Below are 21364 nucleotides of genomic sequence, written 5' to 3' on the forward strand. Positions count from 1 at the left end.
AAATTTTCAAATGTATATCGTGATAAATATTTTTGGTCATATCGCCCTGCTCTACCGCACACAGCTTCTTCTTCAGGGTTCGGGGTCCAGCTTGCATTTCTGGACATGCAGTGCTGCCATCTTCTGTTTTAGTCCGCTATTACACTCTTAAATCCTGCTACTTATTCCTGCACCTTTTGGGATCTTACAAAGCTTCAAACGACGCGTCGACTATTAAATTAGTCGTCGCCGATTCGTAATCGTGACTAGTCGACTAATCGTGGCAGTCTTACTTGCAGGTGAACTCAGAGAAGTCCGAAACAGTAATTATTGCTCCCGACAGCGAAATATCTGTAATCAAACAGCATCTTGGTTCTCTTGGCTCCTCTGTTCAGCCGAGCCTCAGGTACCTCAGTGTTATTTTTTGAGTCTACCATATCCCTAGAGCAACACTCTCGACAGATAATTAGGAACTGCCTCTTTCAGCTAAAAAATATATATATATTTATGAACCCTGTTGTCTAAATCTGAATTGGAAATAGTTAATCATGCTTTTATTTCATCTCGCTTATTGCAACAGCCTTTTTCTTTGTTTGAGAATGCTGCTGCAAAGCTCTTAACAAAGACACGAAAAAGAGAGCTGGTTTTATTCTCATTACACTGGTTTCCAGTACGTTTTAGAATTCGTTAAAAAAAAAAATCTTAGTACTGACTTTCAAAGCTCTGAGTTGTGACGCTCCTGCCTACATCTCTGACATCATCATCTCAAAGGCTAATCAAAATCAGTCTTTTAGAGCGGCGGCCCCGAAGACGTGGAATGCTTTGCCTCCATCTTTACATCGCCTTGATTATATTCATTCTTTTAACTCATTCACTGCCAGCCATTGGCAGTGAATGAGTTAAACCCATTGACTCATTCACTGCCATTGACGGCTATAGACGTCAATGGCAGTGAATGAGTTAAACAAAAGCTAAAGACTCATTTATTTAGACTGGCTTTAATTAGATTTGTGCTAAATGATCGATTGGGTTGTTTTTGCACATCTTTTTTTTTTTATTATTGTGAAGCATTTTGTGGTTCTTATCCTGTGAAGAATGCTATATAAATTATTACTATTATTAATTATTATTATTATTATTATTATTATTATTATTATTATTATTATTATTATACGTGACACTCATTCTGTCAGGCCCTTAAACAAGCCCACCACAAAGAACCTGAAGCATCTCTAGCTGAGTCTAAGCAATTTAGATGTTGTTATAGCAGAGAGCAGAGCAAGTATGGAAAATCATTGTACTAAATTTCCTGAAGACTGCAGCAGCTTCTGGTAGAGCATGCAGCTACTTTATTGAGGGCCTAATAAAATTATATTTGGCTCATTTCAAGCCATCACATCGAAATAAAAACTTTATGGGCCAAAGTTTGGGTATAGACAATGATTGTACCAAAGCAGTTGTTCCCTCACAGCAAGAAGGTTCCGAGTTTGAATCCACCACTGAATCTGTGTGGGTTCTTTCCAGGTACTCCAGCTCCTCCCACAGTCCTGAGATGTGCACCTTAAGGCCCTTCACATGCACTGTGCTCACCGCTAACTAGAGCGAAGGACCCAAAATCATCATTTATTGGATGAAGGTGTACAATTTCTCAGTTTAAACATTTGTCATGTTATTTGTTTTGTTGTGAATAAAAAAAAATGGCTCATGTGATTTCAAAGTGTTTCAAATTAAAAGAAAGTCCCAACTTTTCTGGAATTTGTATTCATTTTTAGTAAACTCTGGCTCTCTTTTGTTTTCGGTTTCTCCCCTCACCCCCAGCCGTGGCAGATACCTCCCTGAGCCTAGTTCTGCCAGAATTTCTTCCTGTTCAAACGGTGTTCTTCCTTCCCACTGTTGCCAAGTGCTTGCTTAAAAGGTGTTCTTTAACTGTTGGGTCTTTTCTCTGTATTATTGTGGGGTCTTTACAATATAAAGTGCCTTGACGCAACTGCACAATATAAATTAAATTCCACTGAATTGAATTAAACTGAAAAAAAGATAAATTTAATAAAATAGCCCATTCACCCCTCTTAAGAACCTGAAATTTTCTCTTACCATAGAAATGAATCAGGATCTATAATTTGTGAAAGATGCATCAAAAATCAAAAGTCTGAGTAAAAATTATTTTTTAAAAAACAAACAAAACTAAAACCAAACTGTCCTGTACAAACTTAATATGATTAAAAGTCCAAAAAACAATTAGTGAATATCTGAATGGTATATAGTTGTGGTAAATGGACGGATTCTTATATAGTGATTTTCTATTCTCCCGGAGCGCTTTATACTACATGCCACATTCACACAAGCATTCCCTTCTATGCTTTTAATTGTTTACTAACTAAAATTCAAACAACATTGTTCAAACCCTGGGGAGCCAGGGATCAAACCACTAACCTTCCGATCAGTAGATGACCTGCTCTACCTCCCGAGCTACAGCCACCCCAGTTGTGTTACACAATGATGCAACAATAGACACTTAGAATTTCACACCAAAGTTTTCTAAGTCACAAAAATGAACAAAATGCTATTTTAACTCTTATAACTTGGAAAACATGTGTATACTTTTCATATTCAAGGCCCACGTTTTGGACGTGCACATTGCCCTGCAGCAGTCTTACAACTGTACTGATATTAAAAACGTAACAATCTAGCATATTCATAAATTATTCAAATTCTTGCACTATTACTACTAATCCCTTTTTCATTGCTCTTAATTGTTTGACATTTCTTTTTACGACAATAAATTATTCCCGTACCTTTAAATGTTTTGATCTTTTAAACTGTAACTTCAGATTCAGACACACTCCTACAGGGCAGTAGGTCGAAACAAAATTATTTTTTCTCTGTTGTAATTTCTCAGTCATTTAATTTTCACACTTTTCCATGTGTGGAAAAAAGGTCTGAACGTGGATGGTTGGGTTGAAAATGATTTTTTTTTTTAATGTGATGATTTAAATACAATGAGGGAAGCTTCACTCTGGCCTTCTTTAGTTCTAGCAGTATAAATGTGACCCTAGCCCACAGTAATCAAGACTTCACTCACTTTCTTGGCCCGGCTCGTGTCCAAACAGCTGGGAGACGTGAGGAGGCTGCTGGAGCGGTGGCTGCAGCATAGCTGTCTGCTGCTGCTGCACGGCCTGCTGGTTCTGATGCTGGTTCTGCAAATGCTGCTTTTGTTGCATCTGATGGTGCTGTTGCATGAAGTGCTGCTGCTGCTGTTGTAGATGCTGTTGGTGCATCTGCTGTTGATTCTGCTGTAACATCTGCATTCTTTGCTGCTGCTGCAACTGCTGCAGCTGTTGTTGCAGCAGCTGTTGCTGCTGCAACTGCTGTAGTCCAGGCCGTAAGGGCTGCTGAGGTCGCAGCTGCTGCTGGGAGAACACATGCTGCTGCTGTTGCTGGGAAAACATCTGCTGTTGGTGCATTTGTTGCTGCTGCTGCTGTTGTAGGAACTGCTGCTGCTGTAGAGGCAACTGTGGGAACCCTTGTTGCTGAGCAGCCTGTGGCTGTTGTTGTGGGTGGTGTTGTAGCTGCATCATCTGTTGTTGCTGCTGAAGGTGCATCAGGGGGTGCTGTGGTTGCTGTGATAACTGCTGATGTTGCTGAGCGGCCTGGTTTGACTGCTGCTGTTGTAGTAATTGCTGCTGCTCGGCTGTCAGGGGCTGACTGGTCAGTTTGGCCTGATTGAAGAGAAGAACATTGGTGCTGTTCAGGGTCTGAGCATGACTCTGATTCGTCTGCTGCTCCAGTGGCTTTGTTTGATTAGCAGGCTGGATAATCTACAAAAGAGATGATCAAATGAAATGAGAAAATGAGAATTTGCTGGGGGAACAGCAAATTGAGGATGTTTTCAAAAGGAAAAGGCATGAGGAGCACATCTGGAAACATGCCCGCTGTAAGAAACAACCCAAGGAGCATGAGCCCCTAGTGTCAGGTTGTCTAGAGTCAGACTTTCCACACAACTTTGTGTTCTCCAGAAGCCTGTCATTCACTGACAGTCTCTTGGACAAACTGGCGACTGTGTTTTTCTGACGCAGATCAAAACATTTATTTCAATTTTAGTTAAACAACGCCAAATCACAACAGCAGTCACCTCCAGAAAAATGAGGTGAAGTACCTTCATCTTGGCTGACCTGCTTGCTGCTTATCTGAGACAGCTCAGCGCTCCTATTGTTCCTGTGTCTTTATGGTTTGTTTAGTCCCAAAACTTATTTCCAAAAATCTTGTTTATTTTTATTCTCCGATTTAAAGACAGTTGTATGAGATTAAGTCTCTTCTTTTTACTTTGTCTTGATGATAACATAACCAGTGTTGGGCAAGTTACTTTGAAAAAGTAATTATTTATAGTTATTAGTTACTTCTTCAAAAAAGTAACTAAGTTAGTAACTGAGTTACAAGATTCTAAAAGTAATTAATTACTTGAAAAGTAACTATGTTACTTTAAAAAAAATTTTTTAACCCTCTGGGGTCCAGGGTATAATTGGCCATTTTAACTACTTCTGATGTTTCCTCCACATCTCACCTTTAAAAACGATTTCCTTTGCCTTGTTTGGTTTCATTCTTTTCAGCACAACCTCACGTGTCTGAATTTACCGATATGTTTTCATTTTGACCATACTGTATTAACACAAATGATCTAAAAATCAGACAAAAAACATAAAATCAGAGTAGAAAAAGTTATATTTTTACTGTAACAACCACAAACGTGTTTAATGATCATATTTCATAACAAATATAAATTGTCAAATTTAAAATCCTTTGCACAAGTTTTGTAAACGAAGTTATTTGCAGCCATTTACCTTTGACCTTTTTTAATGACCATTTCAAACAATTTACAGAACAATCAGCTGTTCTGCATTCAATAAGATGCCACACAAATTATTTGTGCCACTACAATAATTTCTGTCCACTATAAAGGAGAACATCACAGCCTGATACCTGCAGGTAGGGCTGGGCCATATCATACCGTTCACGGTAATGCCGCTATAATGTTGGAGAATGAGAAGAGTGAAAGTGGATCGTTGAATGAAACGATGAAGCAGAGCTGGTTTGTAAAAATGTGCAGCAAAAAAATGTAAAAATGCAGCTTCACTGGTGTGGAACTGGTTTAGCTTTCGTCCGTCAGATACACAACAAAGCACTATTTTTGGTAGCGCATGCTAGCGGGCCGTCGTTATTACCGTGTTGTTTGGAAAATACGGCGCACTTAAAATCAATCCTTTGATTTTTCTGAAAGTCGACAGAGCCCCTTATAACCCCGTGTGCCTTATGTATGAACTCTGGTTGTGTTTACTGACCTCGAAACGATTTTATGTGCACGGCGCTCGAAAATCTGTCAAATGTTTCAGTACGACTTTGCTAAGCTACGAAGCCGCACCGCTTGATGGATTGTTGGAGCTTTACGGCTATCGTAGACGGAGCCTCGCGGAGTGATACGTACTCTGCTTCAACAGAATATTACCGTACTGTGTGTGTATAAGCTCTTTTTAGGTTTTGTGGATATTCTACATGGTTATGCTGAGGATATGTCGGCCAGTTTCCACTGGAAATGCCTTTTGGGTAAACTGTCAGCGAGGAATTTGCACTGTTACGTTTTTATATAACTTTAATGCAGATAAAATAAAAAACAGCTGCTTGTTTAAGAGAAAATACATTGATGGTTTTTTGCACTAATAAAGTTGTGGAGTTGTAAAGTATTTTGTCTAGTGTCAATTATATCGTCAGTTATATCGTTATCGCAAATTTTCAAATGTATATAGAGTGATAAATATTTTTGGTCATATCGCCCTGCTCTAGCTGCAGGTCTGACAGCAGCAGGTGTGTCACTCCTCCTGTTTTTACCTGGAGACAGCAGTCACCTCATTGTTCTGACACACAACACAAAACTATAAAAGTTAGTATTTATCCTCCAGCTAACATAGCTGTGTCACTAGCGACCACGTAGCACATCATTATATACCAGCTAGCCAAACTTCAGTAACCCTACAAATGTCCCTGCTGTTTACTTTCCTGTCTTCACTTATGTCGGAAATGATAGCAGAGCTGTACGTCTTAACTTGTTTCATAAATCCCTCAGTCAGAACATGGTATATTATATTTAGATGCAAACTAGCGAGCCAACTTCCTGCTAACTTCTAACTCCGTTAAATTTCATAAATTCCGTTTTCATGGATGTTAAACCTAATTGTTACACCTGGTAGAGCAGAACGCTGATCATTTTATTACAGATGAAAGGATTTAGACAGTTTTAACTGTCAGTGATGCCGCAGTGATCGTTGGACTTACGGACCTGCAGCAGAGTTTGGGCCCAGGCACGGCTAATGACGTCAGATTTAAAGACCGGATTGTTTATCATGACCCTGGTTTTACGTGGCCTATCAACACAATTTAAAAACTGGTACATATCACCTTGTTGCTTTGTGATCTTGAAGTGGTCATGTGATTGGCTTACCACGACTACTTTATTCTTCCTCAGTCAAACAGCAGCACTCCTGCCATTGTTTTGCCCCCTGAGCTCCAGGTGTTGTGCCAAAAAGTTATTGTTTCCCGCGGGAGCGCGCAGCTGCTTTAAAGCTGTAGCGCCCAGATTACTTACAGCTACTTCCGTGCAACTGATATAAGGTGCGGTAAGCTGAACACAGCTTCAACTGTCCGTTGAAAAACAGTAACGCGACCGCATTTTCTTGTTAGTAACGGTAACGGCGTTGTAACGATAGAAATAGTAATTAGTTAGATTACTTGTTACTGAAAAAAGTAATGGGGTTATTCCCATCACTGAACATAACTATTTATACATGTACATGACATGATTACAGCCTCTACATAAAAAGACTTGGTCACCATCCCCCAATGGTATGTAAGCCTTATGTCACTGTAACATATTTCAAACCAAATATTACAAGTGCAGCTGAAGATCTGAATGAAAAACTAATAAAGCAGGATTTATAGTCCAGCAGAGGTTGAGTTTATAGTCTGCTCTGCTGCAGTCAGACCATCTGTCTGCAGAGAGCTCTGCTGTCGTTGGAGGCAGTGTACAATACATGCATTCCAGTCTGTGGACAACTCTTGCTTGCGCTGTAGTTAGTCTGTCAGCCAGCCACAAAGAACAGTGAAAATCCAAAGAGTAGAAGTGAAACTGAATGTGCGCTTCATGCTTGATTTTTTTTTTAAATGTTTTTTAACACTGCATGCTCCTAACTTTTCTGCCCATTCAAGACCTGAAGTCTTTATTGGATCATAAGGTGATTGCGGGGCACATAGAAGAAGCTGCCTTTCCACTGATTTCTACACCAGTGATTCTCAACGGGTGGGTTGCAACCCAAAAGTGTGTTTTTTTGTATTGTCATACTGTGATATTATGATCTACCATCTCAGATTCAAACCGCACAATATTTTCATTCACCAAATTTCAGAATCTGAAAATCTGGGTCACGGCTTATCGTTAAGAGGTGATGGTGGTGCGTCCTGAAGCCAGACAAGTTGAGAACAATTGGATTTGGAAGCCAAGTTGAACTTATACATACAGAATTTGGTCAGAAGTGTGTTACCCGTATTGGCCACTAGTAAAACTGCCTACAGCCAGCTTAGAACCCCCGTTAACCTAATGTGCATGTAGATTAGAAGACACACAGGCTCTTCTTCTGATTTTTGTTTCCGTCTGTATTTTAATGTAGTGCTACTCATTCGGACTACATCCAGCAAACTTCGAGCTACGCGGGCAGGACTGTGACTGGATATGCTATATGCAGCTGTGTTGTTGGGATTTAGGGAGTGCTAGATTTGCTTCTCATTCTATTTGATAGAACATTCATTTTTTTGTATCGGTTGATCAGATTAACCGTGGGAAGTCACATCACGATTGAGATTCAAATGTGAGTTGACGTGTGCAGTCTCATGGAGCATCCATCGACTCAGCATAACTCACCACCCAAGACACAGTGAATATCTCAATGAAATCTTCTACGCACCCTGTGCTCCCACTTTGCAGTACTATCCAAATATCCCATCTATGCTGTTCTAACAACTGTACAACTCTTAAGGTTCACGGCCCTGTCTGTAATAGCTACTGCCCGCTCTCTTACTTTCTTCAACAGCATGTGTGTCACTGTCGCAGTGCAAAAGTAATGATTGAAAATGTGAAACAGAACCAATAAACACAGAAAACAAATAACCACTCAAAGCACACTCCTTTAGCATCGTTTCCTTTCTAGCCAATGTGAGAAGTGCTGGTGCTCAGTGGAAGCAGGCTGTGTTTCTTACATGAACGCTGGCTGCTCGATTGGCAGGCTGCATGTCGGAGTTGTTGGTGATGTTGCGGAGCGTTCTAACAGCCGGGCTCCACCCTGACATGCTCTCTGGAACAGATACACCTGAAGAGGCGAGAGAAGTAGCATCTTCATCACATTGCATCAGGAGTAACAAAACAGAAATCATACAATTTAATACATTGTGCTCAAAGAAAAACATCATTAGAATGTCCTGGGCATTTTTCACTTTTATTGGACAGTGCAGAACTGAAGAGTAGACTGGAAAGAGAGAGAGAGTGTGTGTTTGTGTGTGTGTGTGAGAGAGAACGTACATGTAAACAAAATCTAAACAACACTGAGTTTGGCTCTGCTGGCTGCTCTCCCAGCGCACTAAGTCCTGTGAGCTCACTGTACTCACCTCAGCATCAGCAAATTTTCTATGTTTTCAGACATATATGTCTAAGTTTTATTTAGAGAAATGCTCAGTGACCGACTGCAGTTTTCTTGGCTAATTCAGACTTGCAATTTCTTTCCAAGGGTGACCTGCTGAATCTCCTAGTACCGTATTTTCACGACCATAAGGCGCACTGTGCTAAAAGGCGCAGTCTCAGTTATGTGTGCCATTACTGTATTTAACACACACATAAGGCGCACTGGACCATAGGGCGCATACAAGTACCGTATGCGTATTTAAAAATAAAGCAGGAGCAAAACAAAGTTTGGTACTCACATTTTTATCATCAATCAAACCCATCGAAGTCCTCATCCTCTGTGTCTGAACAGCTGCGCTAAATCTCCATCAAACATGCCAGGTTCACTGTCTTCACCGTCAGAGTCACTTTCCGTGCCGTGCGGCTCCTCGGAAACGATGCCGGCTTTTGCGAAAGCTCGAACAACAGTGCCAGCAGACATGTTAGCCCAAGCATCTACAATCCATTGGCAAACTCGCCCGGCGCTGCCTTCCACTCTTGGTGAAACTGGTCTCCATCGGTCATCCATCGCTCCCAGGCCGCTCGCAGCCTTACTTTGAACGGGCGGTTCACACCGATGTCCAGCGGTTGGAGTTCCTTTGTCAGGCCTCCCGGAATGACAGCAAGCTCACAGTTCATTTGCTTCACAAGTTTTTTCACATCGACTGTGAGATGGGCACGCATAGAGTCAGATCAACAGCGATGGTGATGCGTGGAAAAAACCACCTGGTCTCCTTACATACACCTCCCTCAGCCACTCTTTCATCATTTCCTCATCCATCCAGCCCTTTTCATTTGCCTTAATGATGATTCCTGCTGGAAACTTCTCTTTAGGCAAAGTCTTTCGCTTAAAAATCACCATAGGCGGCAGTTTCTGTCCATTAGCATGGCAGCCAAGCACAACAGTAAAAGAAGACTTTTCATACCCTGTTGTGCGTATCGCTACCGTGCTGGTCCCCTTCTTCTCCACAGTGTGACTCACCGGGATGTCAAAAGTGAGCGGGACCTCGTCCATGTTAGTGATGTGGCTGGGCTGGATGTGTTTGTCGCCGATGTGTTTGCTGCAGTAGCAGCGGAAGATGGCCAGCTTTTCCTTATAATCCGCTGGAAGTTGCTGCGCTACCGTAGTCCTGGTCCGGATGGAAAAATGGCACCGTTTCATAAAAAGTGAAAGTGAAACTGCTTTTAGCCGAATGGTGACCGTCGAAACACTTCTCCCGCTCGCTCTTTGCTCGATGATCCACCGCTCGAGTCTTTCCTCCAACTCGAGCCACCTCGCCTTATGTCCGCGGAAACTCAGCTGCGTTTTGACCTGCCGGAGCTTGTTTTCTAGCTTCCTCCATTTGCGAACCATCGATTCGTTAATCTTAAATTCTCTCGCCGCTGCTCGATTTCCATGTTCCTCCGCGTAGCTGATGGCCTTCAGTTTAAACTGTGCTTCATAAGCGTGTCTCTTTGCCATTTTCAGGGTTGCGCCCACACTTCACCCTTTAGCGTTCTCATGGTGTTCTCTACTACGTCCTCCTTACAACACACAGGGCGCACTGCGGTATAGGGCGCGCCGTACTTTTTGAAGAAAATCTAAGACTTTTAAGTGCGCCTTATGGTCGTGAAAATACGGTACTTGGATGGGAGACTGCCTGGGAATACCAGGTGCAGTAAGCTTGGGCTTTTTCTAGCTCAGGAGGTAAGATAGATGATAGAAAGCGCTGAGATGGTAAAATCATAGAAAAGGTTCTTGTGTGACTGGGTGAATGAGGCAAGTGCGTGAGTATTTTGAGTGCTCAAGTAAAGTAGAAAAGTGATACATAAGAACCAGTCCATTTACAAACAAACAAAAAACGCAACTTTTCTTCAATGCAAAACATTATTTTCATAATAAAAGAAATTCTTACACTTTAAACTGCACTCATTTATAGGACCTATTCTCAGTGAAACAACTGAATATGCAGTGCTTTGGGCAGCACCGTATACACCTCTCTGCAAACAATTTCCTGCTAATGATTGGCAACACCCGTTCACAGAATACGCACTTTTCCCCATCAACGTGTGGTTGCCAGGAATCCCTGACGGGTCCAGCACGAATGGAGTTTTAGGAATCGATTCCATAGCGGCTGCCACCAGCTTCTAACCACCACTAACTGACTTGTCGGGGAGGACTGGTTTTCCCTGTGACTGGTGGTTACCAGGTCGCCACAAAGCAAATCTTTAGGCCCAAATCATTAATTGCTGCCTTGAGGAGACTGTTGTTGTGATTTGGTGTTACAAGTGAAACTGAATTAACCTGATTTATATGAGCCAGAGGTCTCTCACTTTACAGCTGTTTATGTTGGCACAAATCCAATGCTCTCTCTGTTGCGCACATGATGCATTATAGTGGCTTAACAGTGTTGCATTCATTTTTGTTTCCACAAATACTTCCCATACTATCTGACATTTCTCAACACACAGTGTGCAAGAGAATCTAATGCAGGCCTGAGCAGCAAACGAAGCTTTTAAAAACCTACCTTGCTGTGCGGAGTGAGCGATGGCGGCAGCAGCGGAGCGAGCCTCTGCAGGCACGGCACCGCCACTACCGGGCACAGGAGGCACATTCGCACATAGGTTGATCAGCCCACTGCCTGTGGACGACACTGGGTCTTTGATGCCGGGTGGCCCACTCCGACGCCTGGCTGTACCGGTTGTAATAGGGGGAGCTGGGGTGACCACCTCAGCCGGCGTCCAGTTGAGGTTGGTGCCCTCCTTCTCTGTGGAAGAGTCGTCGTCAGAATCATCAAACATCCGTTCGCTGCGGCGCTCGGGTTTGCGTGGAGAGGTCGGGGAGACAGAATTCAGTCTTTTGGGTCCCGGTCGTCTGCGGGGGCTGGACTCCTCATCTGATGAGCCACCACTGGACAGCCGGGATCGCTGGGGGCTGTAGCTTCCATCAGAATGACGGTTGTATGACTCTGCTTCACTCTCCTCCTCTTCTTCTGGCTCCACATATGTGAGTCTGGGGTGATAGAGTGCCTCCTCCTTCCTGGCTTTATCTTTAAATGGTGAAGAGAGGGACAGGTTATTACAGATCTTCTGTCTGACAATGATTACTAGCAGCTCCATTATTGGTCAGAATTTATACATTATTAAAGTTGAATAAGGAAAATGAACTGATACAGGCATACACTTTCTTTTTGCAACAAAAATAGTGAAAATGCCCGTTTCTCAGTAATTTAGTCCAAAACCAAAGATATTCAGTTGAACATACAATGTTAAACAGAAAAATACAGTTTGAAGAAGCTGATAATTAACAACTTGCCTTTAAGAGAACAACAACTTGATAAAACGCATCATTAGACTGCCTGCACTGATGTTACCTTTAACAGAATCTGTGATCCAGTCAGGGGTGACAATCTTGATGCCGGAGTGCTTCAGGGCACACTCAAATTTAGCCTGGAGACAAATATATATATGTATATGCAATCAAACACCATCTGTAGTGAAAACAAATAAGTGAACCTATGAAAAAGTCAGATATGACTTTGTGCCAAGAAGAAAGTAGCCGCTAACACCGTATCAGCACTGATGGCAAAGAATGAACTGTGGCAAAAAGCTAGTTTAGACTCAGCTCCATGGAGCGCACACTCACCCCTTTAGGTTCCTTCAATACTAAATGAGTGACCTTCTTGTTTAGGTTAAGCTGGCATTCTCCTCCATAAAAGGTTATGTAAGCCCACAGAGCATTGAGATCATCAGGAAGCTGCGTACAAACACAACAAACAAGCTTCACATTTTTCAGAGTGCAATAACACCAAACACACACACCTGATAGTAAGCCCTCTCTCACACACACACACACACACACACACACACACACACACACACACACTTACTCTGGGAAGACAAGCTGTGACACCAAAGAATATCTGCCCCGATTCTGGCGAGAAGCCAGTAACTCTGTGGCGTTCTTGGTTATGGAAAAAGTAAGAAAGGGAAAAGCCACTGTTATTTGACAATTTGTTATTACCAACGTGGTTACATCAGTCTGTAGGAACAGACTGAGGTTTAAAAAAAGGATTTGACCATTAGCTGATGCTCACATTGATGTGAACTGTTTTTGTTTTTCATAGGTCTAGTTATTACCCTTCAGTACCAATCAATGAATTAATATAGATTTATGTATTGGCAAACAGCAGTCTGAGCTGCGCTGGTCTGGACAGTGGAAGGATACGGTAACAGGTCTCCACATCGGACCGACAGAATGACCCAGGATGGCTGAAAAACATGAGCAGAACTGTAAGTCAAAGGCTGACAGCGTGTCTGTAAGCTGCTGGTACAGATTCAACCAGAATGCATAAATGATCAGGCAGAAAAAATACTGCTGTATGACAACTTTATGGCAGAGGAGCTAGAGCTGTCTCAAAAGTTATGCTGTTACAGAATCAAGTGAGAAACAGAAAAACTTGTGAGTAGTGAGTATGTTGTAACACAACCCTTACCTTGACAACAGGAAGGTCAAAAACCTCTCTTGACTCGCCCACCTCAGGGTTGTCCCCATCCTCTGCAATGATGTGAGTGGCCAGAGCATTGTAGGACACCTCCTTTGCTTTTCCTGCTTTTAGCAGCTGCACCACCTGGAGTACGAGCAGAGAATTCCAGTTACATCAATTTAACTAACACAGACGCTGTGGGAGCCACAAGTTCACAAAGTTATTTTGAACTAAATAGGTCAGAAGGATAAATACAAATACTGACATTCTTAATAAACTGTAGATGCTCTGAGCACAGTGTTTCCAACTAAAGTCTTGTGCAAGTATATTTTGTGATTTCTTTATCATCCATGTGAGAGTATCAGTGATTATGAAAGCTCAGTTGCTGCTAACCAGAGAGCTTTGATCTAGTGTTTCTCTGAAGGCAGGCTGCTGTTGTTGGCTTCCTCAGTGTCAGTCAGCAGTCTCAGCTCACTCTCAGTCAGACAGGTGGAAACTCCTACATCTCTGACTGCAAAGAGACTAAGTGGACACTTGGTTTTATTGTAGCTCACCTTTGTTGCTTAGCAGAACAAGTACTGCCAGCTAAGTCCAAGACCTTAAAGTCTATCCACACCAGCTTTGGACAATGTCCACGTTATGAAAACTGAAGACTAATAGTCATCATTCTTTGGAGGAGGAGCACAGAGTCTGAGAGACAACTTCAAACTACCTTCACCCAGGCACCGATTCAGGGCAACCTCCAACATTTTAATGAGGAAGTCTTATTGGCAAAGGAGCATTGTTTAAGCTGACGCTTGTGGCAACTATCTGGCAGCGTGAGCACTTATCTGAGAAGGCCCATCCCTGACAAACAAAATTATGACTAGTGGATTTCAAAGGCTGTAATGCTTCAATTAAACTTTGCATCAAAGATTTGAGACATTTCATTTATATCTTGATGCCTATTTTTATCACTGGAACCATTTCCACACATTCTGATCAGGACATGATCCCTTAAGAGACAGCAGTGTCAGATCTGTTGCTGGCAGACCAAAAACCTTGCTGGTTTATGGTGTAAATGTCAGCATATTATCGTGACTGTAAATGTGTACAAAAATATAATCGTTCAATGCAATGTTCAAGACTAAACCGCCGTTAAAGCCCCTTCTCACTGGCTGAAAATTGGCCTGTCACATCCCTTAACCTGGACTGCATGAAGCACTAACAACTGATCATTTAAGAGATGAAAAAGATGAGAAGCCCTGTGCTCCACCCAAATCTAGTGTTAATAACAGCATGTTTGATAATAATATTACAATTATTACCTGTGTGCCTTAACAGACAAAGACGGAGCTGGTTACTGTCATTTTTTCAGTGACTGATATAACAAAAACTGAAATACTTTTTTTTTTGGATTTATTTTTCATCTCTCCCACCGTGCACGACTGCATTCTAAAGGAAGACACGGCACTGTCCACCACACCTCTCTGCTCCGAATAAGTGTAACTGAGCCTTTAACCGCAGCCAGACTTCAACAGCAAACCAGCTTTTAGAATGTGAGGTTTAGCTTGGAGCAATCCCAATAAGACATCAATCCACGACTGTAAATGATAATTGTATTGTTTGTTCTCGGTGCAGACTCAAAGCGTCTGGATAGTGCCATTTGACAAGAAGGACAGCTCTTTACCACAGGTGTTCAGTACCAACGAGTGGAATTGTGGACACATGCGCAGTAATGGGCGAATAACTGAGCAAGATGCTGACAGTCATAGGTTGATGAAAAGTAACACAATACACCGGCAGTGCAGCGTTTCACTGCTTATCAGAAGTTCCAAGCAATATTACTGAGGCTAATCGTTTAGAAAAATAATGCTAACAAGCGGCAGCAGCAAGCCTTAGCCTCACAAACCGCAAGCTAGGAGCTAGCAGCTAACATGCAAAACTCGCAGCTAGTGCTAAAGGGCTGCGTGAAAGTGCAGTTTGAAGGAGCTTCTGCACAAATTATTCAGTGAGCGAGCGTCACTTGAAAGTCTCAAGCACCGTTACGTGGCCTGACAGAGGTTAGCTAAAGACAGCTCGAATACTTAGCTACTACTTAGCTTCTCTTGCATCACCTGCTTTAGAGTCAATGACTTTAGCTAGTTAGCACAGGCTACCAACTTGGCTAAAGCTGCTAACGTCCAGAATCTCACCTTTTGGTCAATATCCCCAACCACGTAGAATTTGACATCTTTGAAAAGCTCATCGGAAACCTTGATCTCTTCTTCAGACATGACTGGCCATGAAGGTCACGGCACTGTATGATTCAAAAACAGCCAGAAGCTCAAAGTGGAAAGTGTCTGCGCTGCAGCAGCTGATTACAGAACACCGGACACACACTAGCGCCAAATCGCTTAGCGCGCCTTGGACTGCAGCATTATGTGCTTGCTGAGGGGGGTCTGTCACAAATCAACACTAATGTATTCAGTCGCTTTGTTTTTCATAACTCTCTAAACATTGCATCGCTAAATGTAGTTTATCGTAAATATTACTGGGGTAAAAGAACCCATATAACAGAATAACGGCGACGGGAATTTACAAATATGTTTTCAAATAGACACATAACCCCCTGTGACGTAAAGGTTATTGTTTTGATCTAAACGTGTAACCAGATTATCTCAAACAGACTGAGCTGGGTTCATTTGACTTTAGGACAAATGCGATAGAATGCTTCGAAAAACGACAAACACACACACAAAAAAAGCCTGACCGTGGAAACCAGCGGTGGTGTATTCATCTAAGAGAACCAAATAAAAGCATTCATTTCATCCTATATTTAACACTGCCAACAGAATAATCTGTCATATCAAAAATATTGATACAAATATTATTAAATTAAACACTGTTAGTGGAATCTGGGGGGATTAGCACATGGAAGACCAAGAACCAGTTGGGCGATGGCACTGTCAAATCCGAGAAATCTTTTAGGAAAGAACAACTCAACCTAAAAACAGAAAATTCTGCAAGCTTCAATGCAGACGTCCTGTTTCAGTAAGCAACATTAGTAAAATCAGAATATCTGACAGCTCCTTAAATATATGGCAGCCACATAAAAGTTTAATTTTTGTATTGGATATTTATTTATTTATGTTTTTGTTTTTTGCAGACTGTATCAAACATATCCATGATCCTATCTGTTATGGTGTTAGGCACTGTAAGATGTTCTAGTCCAGTATACCCACCTCCACACACCCCAAGTCTTGCTCTTTGTGTCTTTTGAATTGTAGTTCAGCTAGACTGGTGGTATGGGCATGTGTGCGGAATCAGTCTACACGCACATATAATGATATACCATTGCAGAGATGCTGTGTTTGGAAAAGATGACATGTTCTGCAGGAAACTTTGACAAAAAAAATCTTTATGTTGGTTTGTCGAGTGTTTTGGCTCCTTGTTGGTATTGCAGTGCTGACAGTGTTTTTTTCCGAGTGGTGACACAGTTTAGAGCATCCACAGTCCAAGTATTAAATGGTCTGTCTTGACAAACAGTCCATATGTTTGAGCTTCATGCCAGAAAGGCTGAGTCAATCGCTGGCACAAAGCTCGCCACCTTGGAGGAGGTGGTCGGTAACAGAATGCTGGTAAGACTACTAGCAATCAAGGCTGACTCCCACCCCTCCGTAACACACGGGACAACTGGAATCCTTGAACCTTGCTGTCAGAGGGAATGTTACAGAAGGTCGTTTCTTCCTGCTGCAGACTCTTTCATTTATCCACGTACAATCCACCTTCACTCCCACACCTCACTGTACTCTGTCACTTTTGTACACCATGGCATGTATTTGCGTCCTTTTATATTTATATTTTAATTTTCTTGCCTTTTTTCAGTTTTTATTAGATAAGTACAGCGAAGACTTGACAGGAAAGTGGAGGAGAGGAAGACATGCGGCAAAGGGCCGTGGCCGGCTGCTCTCAGTCATACGGCATATGGTCACCTGCTCATCCCACTGAGCTAAACCGGTGTGTTAATATTATATATTACAATATCTCATTACCCAGTTGATCCATGTCCCCATTAAAAAAGCGGAGTAATGAATGGTTAGTCAGGCACAGCTATGGGTATATGGTCAGCAATAGTCCTGATGAGCATTAATGGATCAGACATTAAGTTTGCCCATTACTCTTCAAAATCGGTCGCGGGTACACGATATAAAAGAACAACGAAGCATAACACAAAACCATCACTTCCTGTTTGCACGCGCTGTTCTTTGTATGTAGTTTTGACTGTTTACTTTGTTTCGCGTACTGATTTTGGAATATGGCTAATGGACTATGACTATGGCTGATGTTACAACAGTTGGGTTAACACATCCACTTTGTATTGTCTCTGTCCTGTCTTTGTTTATCGTACTGTTAGCATTGTATAGTTATCATTATAGTATTGTATAGTTAGTAATTAGTACCTTTTTATCCCTTAATTTTACTGAAATTTAGCATGTTATTTATTTGTAATTCCTAGTATATCTTTTATATACTTATAAATGCACCGTGGGGGGGTTTGGGGTGAAACAGCATTTCAGTACACTCTATACTTTGTATACTGCTGTATTGACAATAAAGCTCTTGAATCTTGAATCTTTCTTGTAATAATTGGGAACAACAAAGCCAGCTAGCAGTGGTTCTCTAAGGTAACACTACAAGAGTTTGATTCATTAAGGGACCTAGGGATGTGATGACCGCTGGAGTTAATGACTGCTTGACTGATTTCTGCTGCTAAACTGCAGCATGAAGAGTGCATCCATTTCCTAACACCAGAATGTATGGCCCTGTTTTGATGCAGAAGTGTCAGGCTTTTTTCTTTTTAAAAAATATAATTGTTATTGACATTTAGGAATCACTGTACAGTATCATGTGCATCAGCTTCAATAATTAGATATCCATCTACATGTGTTTTTTTTCAACAACAAAAACATCCTCACAAAAGCAGAAAAAAAGAAGAAAATAATAAGAAAAAAACATAAACACTTAGGGAGTGAGATTTAATTACCAGTAATATAAATAATATATTATCTAATGTTAACAAAGTCAGAATCTGGCCTCCGTGTTATTCCATCTATTTCTTCCAGTGTGATACACACAGGTCCGTCTCGTAGTTCACATCCGCTGTCATTTTCTCCATCCTGTCCAGTGTGACATCCATCCACATGTTCATAGTTGGGCTCTCACATGAACGCCAGTTTTTGTGAGGGCTTTTTTGCCTGCCACCAATAAAATATTAAACAAATATTTATCGTTCTTTGTCCATCTTTCTGGCATGAGTCCAAAAAATAAAGTTTTACTTTCTAAATGTAAATAACGTCCAAATATCTCTTGTTGCATGCCCTTCCAATACGTTTTAATAACATGACAGTCCCAGAAATATGATAATGATTTGCATTTGTGTTTCCACATTTTCTCCAGCAAACGGGAGGGTTACCTTCATAGTGAGATTTTTGGTGAGGTGTAATAAAATATTTTATCAGGCTTTTCCAACCAAATTCCCTCCAGCTCTGTGAGCGGCTACATTTCCATTGATATGTGCATATTGTTGTCCACTCTTCCTCCATTATATCTATTCCTCCCTCCATTTCCCATTTTGTTTTGATACATAGGGTCGAGTGTGATTTCATGTTTTATAACCCATTATACAAATAAAGATAGAGATCCTTTCAAATAAGTCCAACAGCTGTTTGCTTAATCCAGCCTTAGATTTGATCTTTTTGCTGACAAAATGCCTCATCTGTAGGTATCTATGAAAATCCTGTTCCTAATGAATATTTTTCTTTAATCTTTTCAAAACTAAGTAATCTACCTTCCTCCATTACCATACATAAAGTAATCCTTTATTTGTCCAATCTTTGAAGCTAGTATCCAGCGATCTAGAATCTAGTGTCAGCCTTAAAGTTTTGTAGCTTCTTCCGAAAGCGGCGGACCGACCATGACCAGTGATTCTCTGCCTTCACAGGTTTCAGACGAAAGAGCTCATCATCAGGGAGGCGTGCTGAAGGGGAGTTCTCAACTGCCGGCATGTAGATCATTTCTACTTAGTTAATTTATTCATTTATTAATTTTTATTACTATTTCTTATGTTATTTTATTTGTTTTTAGTCTTTTTTGTAATTAATTAATTAATTAATTAATTTATTTATTTATTTTTCATGCATTCTTCTTTACTGAGCTGCTTATGCCAATAGAGTGCGCTGTTGGTCACTTTTCTTTGCAAGGTTTCTCCACATCTTTGAGTAATGCTTCAGTGCATACTTCAGATCGGGGTGAGAGCCGAGTTAGTAGTTTTGACCTGGAAGTTGTTTTTTTCTTGGAGGAACAAATGTTGTATGGGTGAGCTGCTGCTGCGTTCTTCAGTAGGTGTCCAGTGATTGGGGTGAGGCAGGAGGGATCAGGGGGTTTGTGTTGTTGGAAAGCCTTTTTTCCACCACAGAACTCATATCCACATAGGGTGTTATCCTATGTTCTGTACTGGGCTTCTTTCATTCCTCTTTTCACTTGTATGACAAACTCTGTTTTTGCATTCCTTCTTTATTTTAATCTTTATACAAGATTACCATCGTGTATGATCAGTGCCTTAGATTTGCCCAGAATGTTAAGGGATTAAATCATTCAAATCAATCATTATTTTGCACAAATAAAGCAAGACGATGCTTCTGTTGCCTTTTAACATGAAACTCATGTCAGAGGTTCAGGTAATTTACAGCTTGGTAGTTCCATTCATGTTTTGAGGCCAAGGCTAGAGGAGTATCCATTCTCATCAGCAACAAGGTTTCAGATCGGTAGGTTGTTTTGTTATTGTTTCAGTGAGATTATATAACATACAGATAGTTTTAGTTAATGTATACGCTCCTAACATTGATGATCACAAGTTTTTCGAACACCTCTTTGATACTCAGGGACCTCAGTTGCTGATTAGACCCTGTTTTGGACTGAGCCTCGTTAAAACTGACCTGTCTGAGTAAATCAGTCTTGCACATTCACTATTTCTTCTCTACATACGTTGTTAAGGATATATGGCAAAATCTTGATGTGACTGATAGTGAGTATTCCTTGTTCTCTAATGTGCATCACACCTTTTCTAATTTTAGGATGATATTTTTTCTTGGATAATTATTTAACTAGTTTTATGAGTGCCTGCGAATACTTTGCCATAGTAATATCAGATCATGCCCCCTTAATGTTGACCCTGTCTATACCTGCCTTACTCAACTTATCAGAATGGAGTTGGCATTTTAATTCAACATTGCTGTCAGATGATACCTTTCTGGAATTTATGAACAACCAATTAACTTATTCTTTTTTCTTTTCTTTTTTTTTTAGAAACAAACATCTCCCCAAATGTTTACAGCTCTTTAGTTTGGGACTTTATGAAAGCCTACCTCTGAGGACAGATCATTTCATATACAGCTAACATGAAGAGGGAAAAGTTAAAAGAAATTTTGGCTGATAAAATAAAAGATTTGGATCATCAGTATGCACACATTAAGGATCCTGAGGTTTACAGGAAATGTACTGAACTTGAAACTAAATTTGAACTTCTTTCAACTCATATCGCTGAGAGGCAACTTTTAAAAAGTAGGAGCACATTTTTTGTACATGGGGAAAAATCCAGCAAACTTTTAGCTAACCAAATAAGGCATCTAAAGCCATGCCAATGTATAACTGCTATTAACTCGGATGATGGGCTTGTTACTGACCATAAAAAAATTAATGACATGTTCAGGGAATACTATCTGAAGATTTATACCTCTGAACCTCCTACTCGGACCTTTACTCCATTAAGATTTATCAGTCGTTCATGCAGGGCACTTTGCCAACTTCCTGGTACCATGCATCTATAACTTGAATTTCTAAAAAGGGGAAGGATCCAGGAGAGTGTGCGTCATACAGGCCAAATTACTCCTGATCGCTGACTTCAAAATTTTAGCTAACATGCCGGCCTATAGGCTGGAAAGGGTCTTCCCAACAGCTTACTACAGTGGTCAATCCTGAACACAACTCTGGTCAGTCGAATTAATTCCATTAAAATGAACATTCTTTCTAAGTTTATATATATTGGTTTAGAGCAGGTATTATCTACTTTAAAGATCTCATTATACACAACAAACAAGCAACATTTGAGCTGACGTCTGCAGAATACGCTCTTCCCAAAACTAAC

At 41.0% G+C, this 21364-nt stretch overlaps 1 protein-coding gene across 2 annotated transcripts; it reads right to left on the reverse strand.

The window, feature by feature from the left end:
• Window positions 1-2938: 2938 nt before the first annotated feature.
• Window positions 2939-15583, reverse strand: LOC102197940 (PAX-interacting protein 1-like). Of its 2 annotated transcripts, none has more exons than XM_005754153.1 (9): window positions 15375-15583; window positions 13210-13344; window positions 12942-12985; window positions 12604-12667; window positions 12360-12470; window positions 12088-12163; window positions 11242-11763; window positions 8278-8387; window positions 2939-3698 (listed from the first exon to the last, which is right to left on the reverse strand). In XM_005754153.1, the coding sequence occupies exons 1-9, from the start codon at window positions 15453-15455 to the stop codon at window positions 3054-3056; spliced, it is 1788 nt and encodes a 595-aa protein (XP_005754210.1). In that variant the 5' UTR covers window positions 15456-15583; the 3' UTR covers window positions 2939-3053. The 2 variants fall into 2 exon arrangements, with proteins under 2 accessions (XP_005754210.1, XP_013763222.1); XM_013907768.1 differs by having other exon boundaries at window positions 2939-3797.
• Window positions 15584-21364: the final 5781 nt, after the last annotated feature.

The sequence above is a fragment of the Pundamilia nyererei genome, unplaced genomic scaffold, assembly GCF_000239375.1.
Source record: "Pundamilia nyererei isolate P.nyererei 1_Seehausen unplaced genomic scaffold, PunNye1.0 scaffold00513, whole genome shotgun sequence".
Taxonomy (NCBI): Eukaryota; Metazoa; Chordata; class Actinopteri; order Cichliformes; family Cichlidae; genus Pundamilia; species Pundamilia nyererei.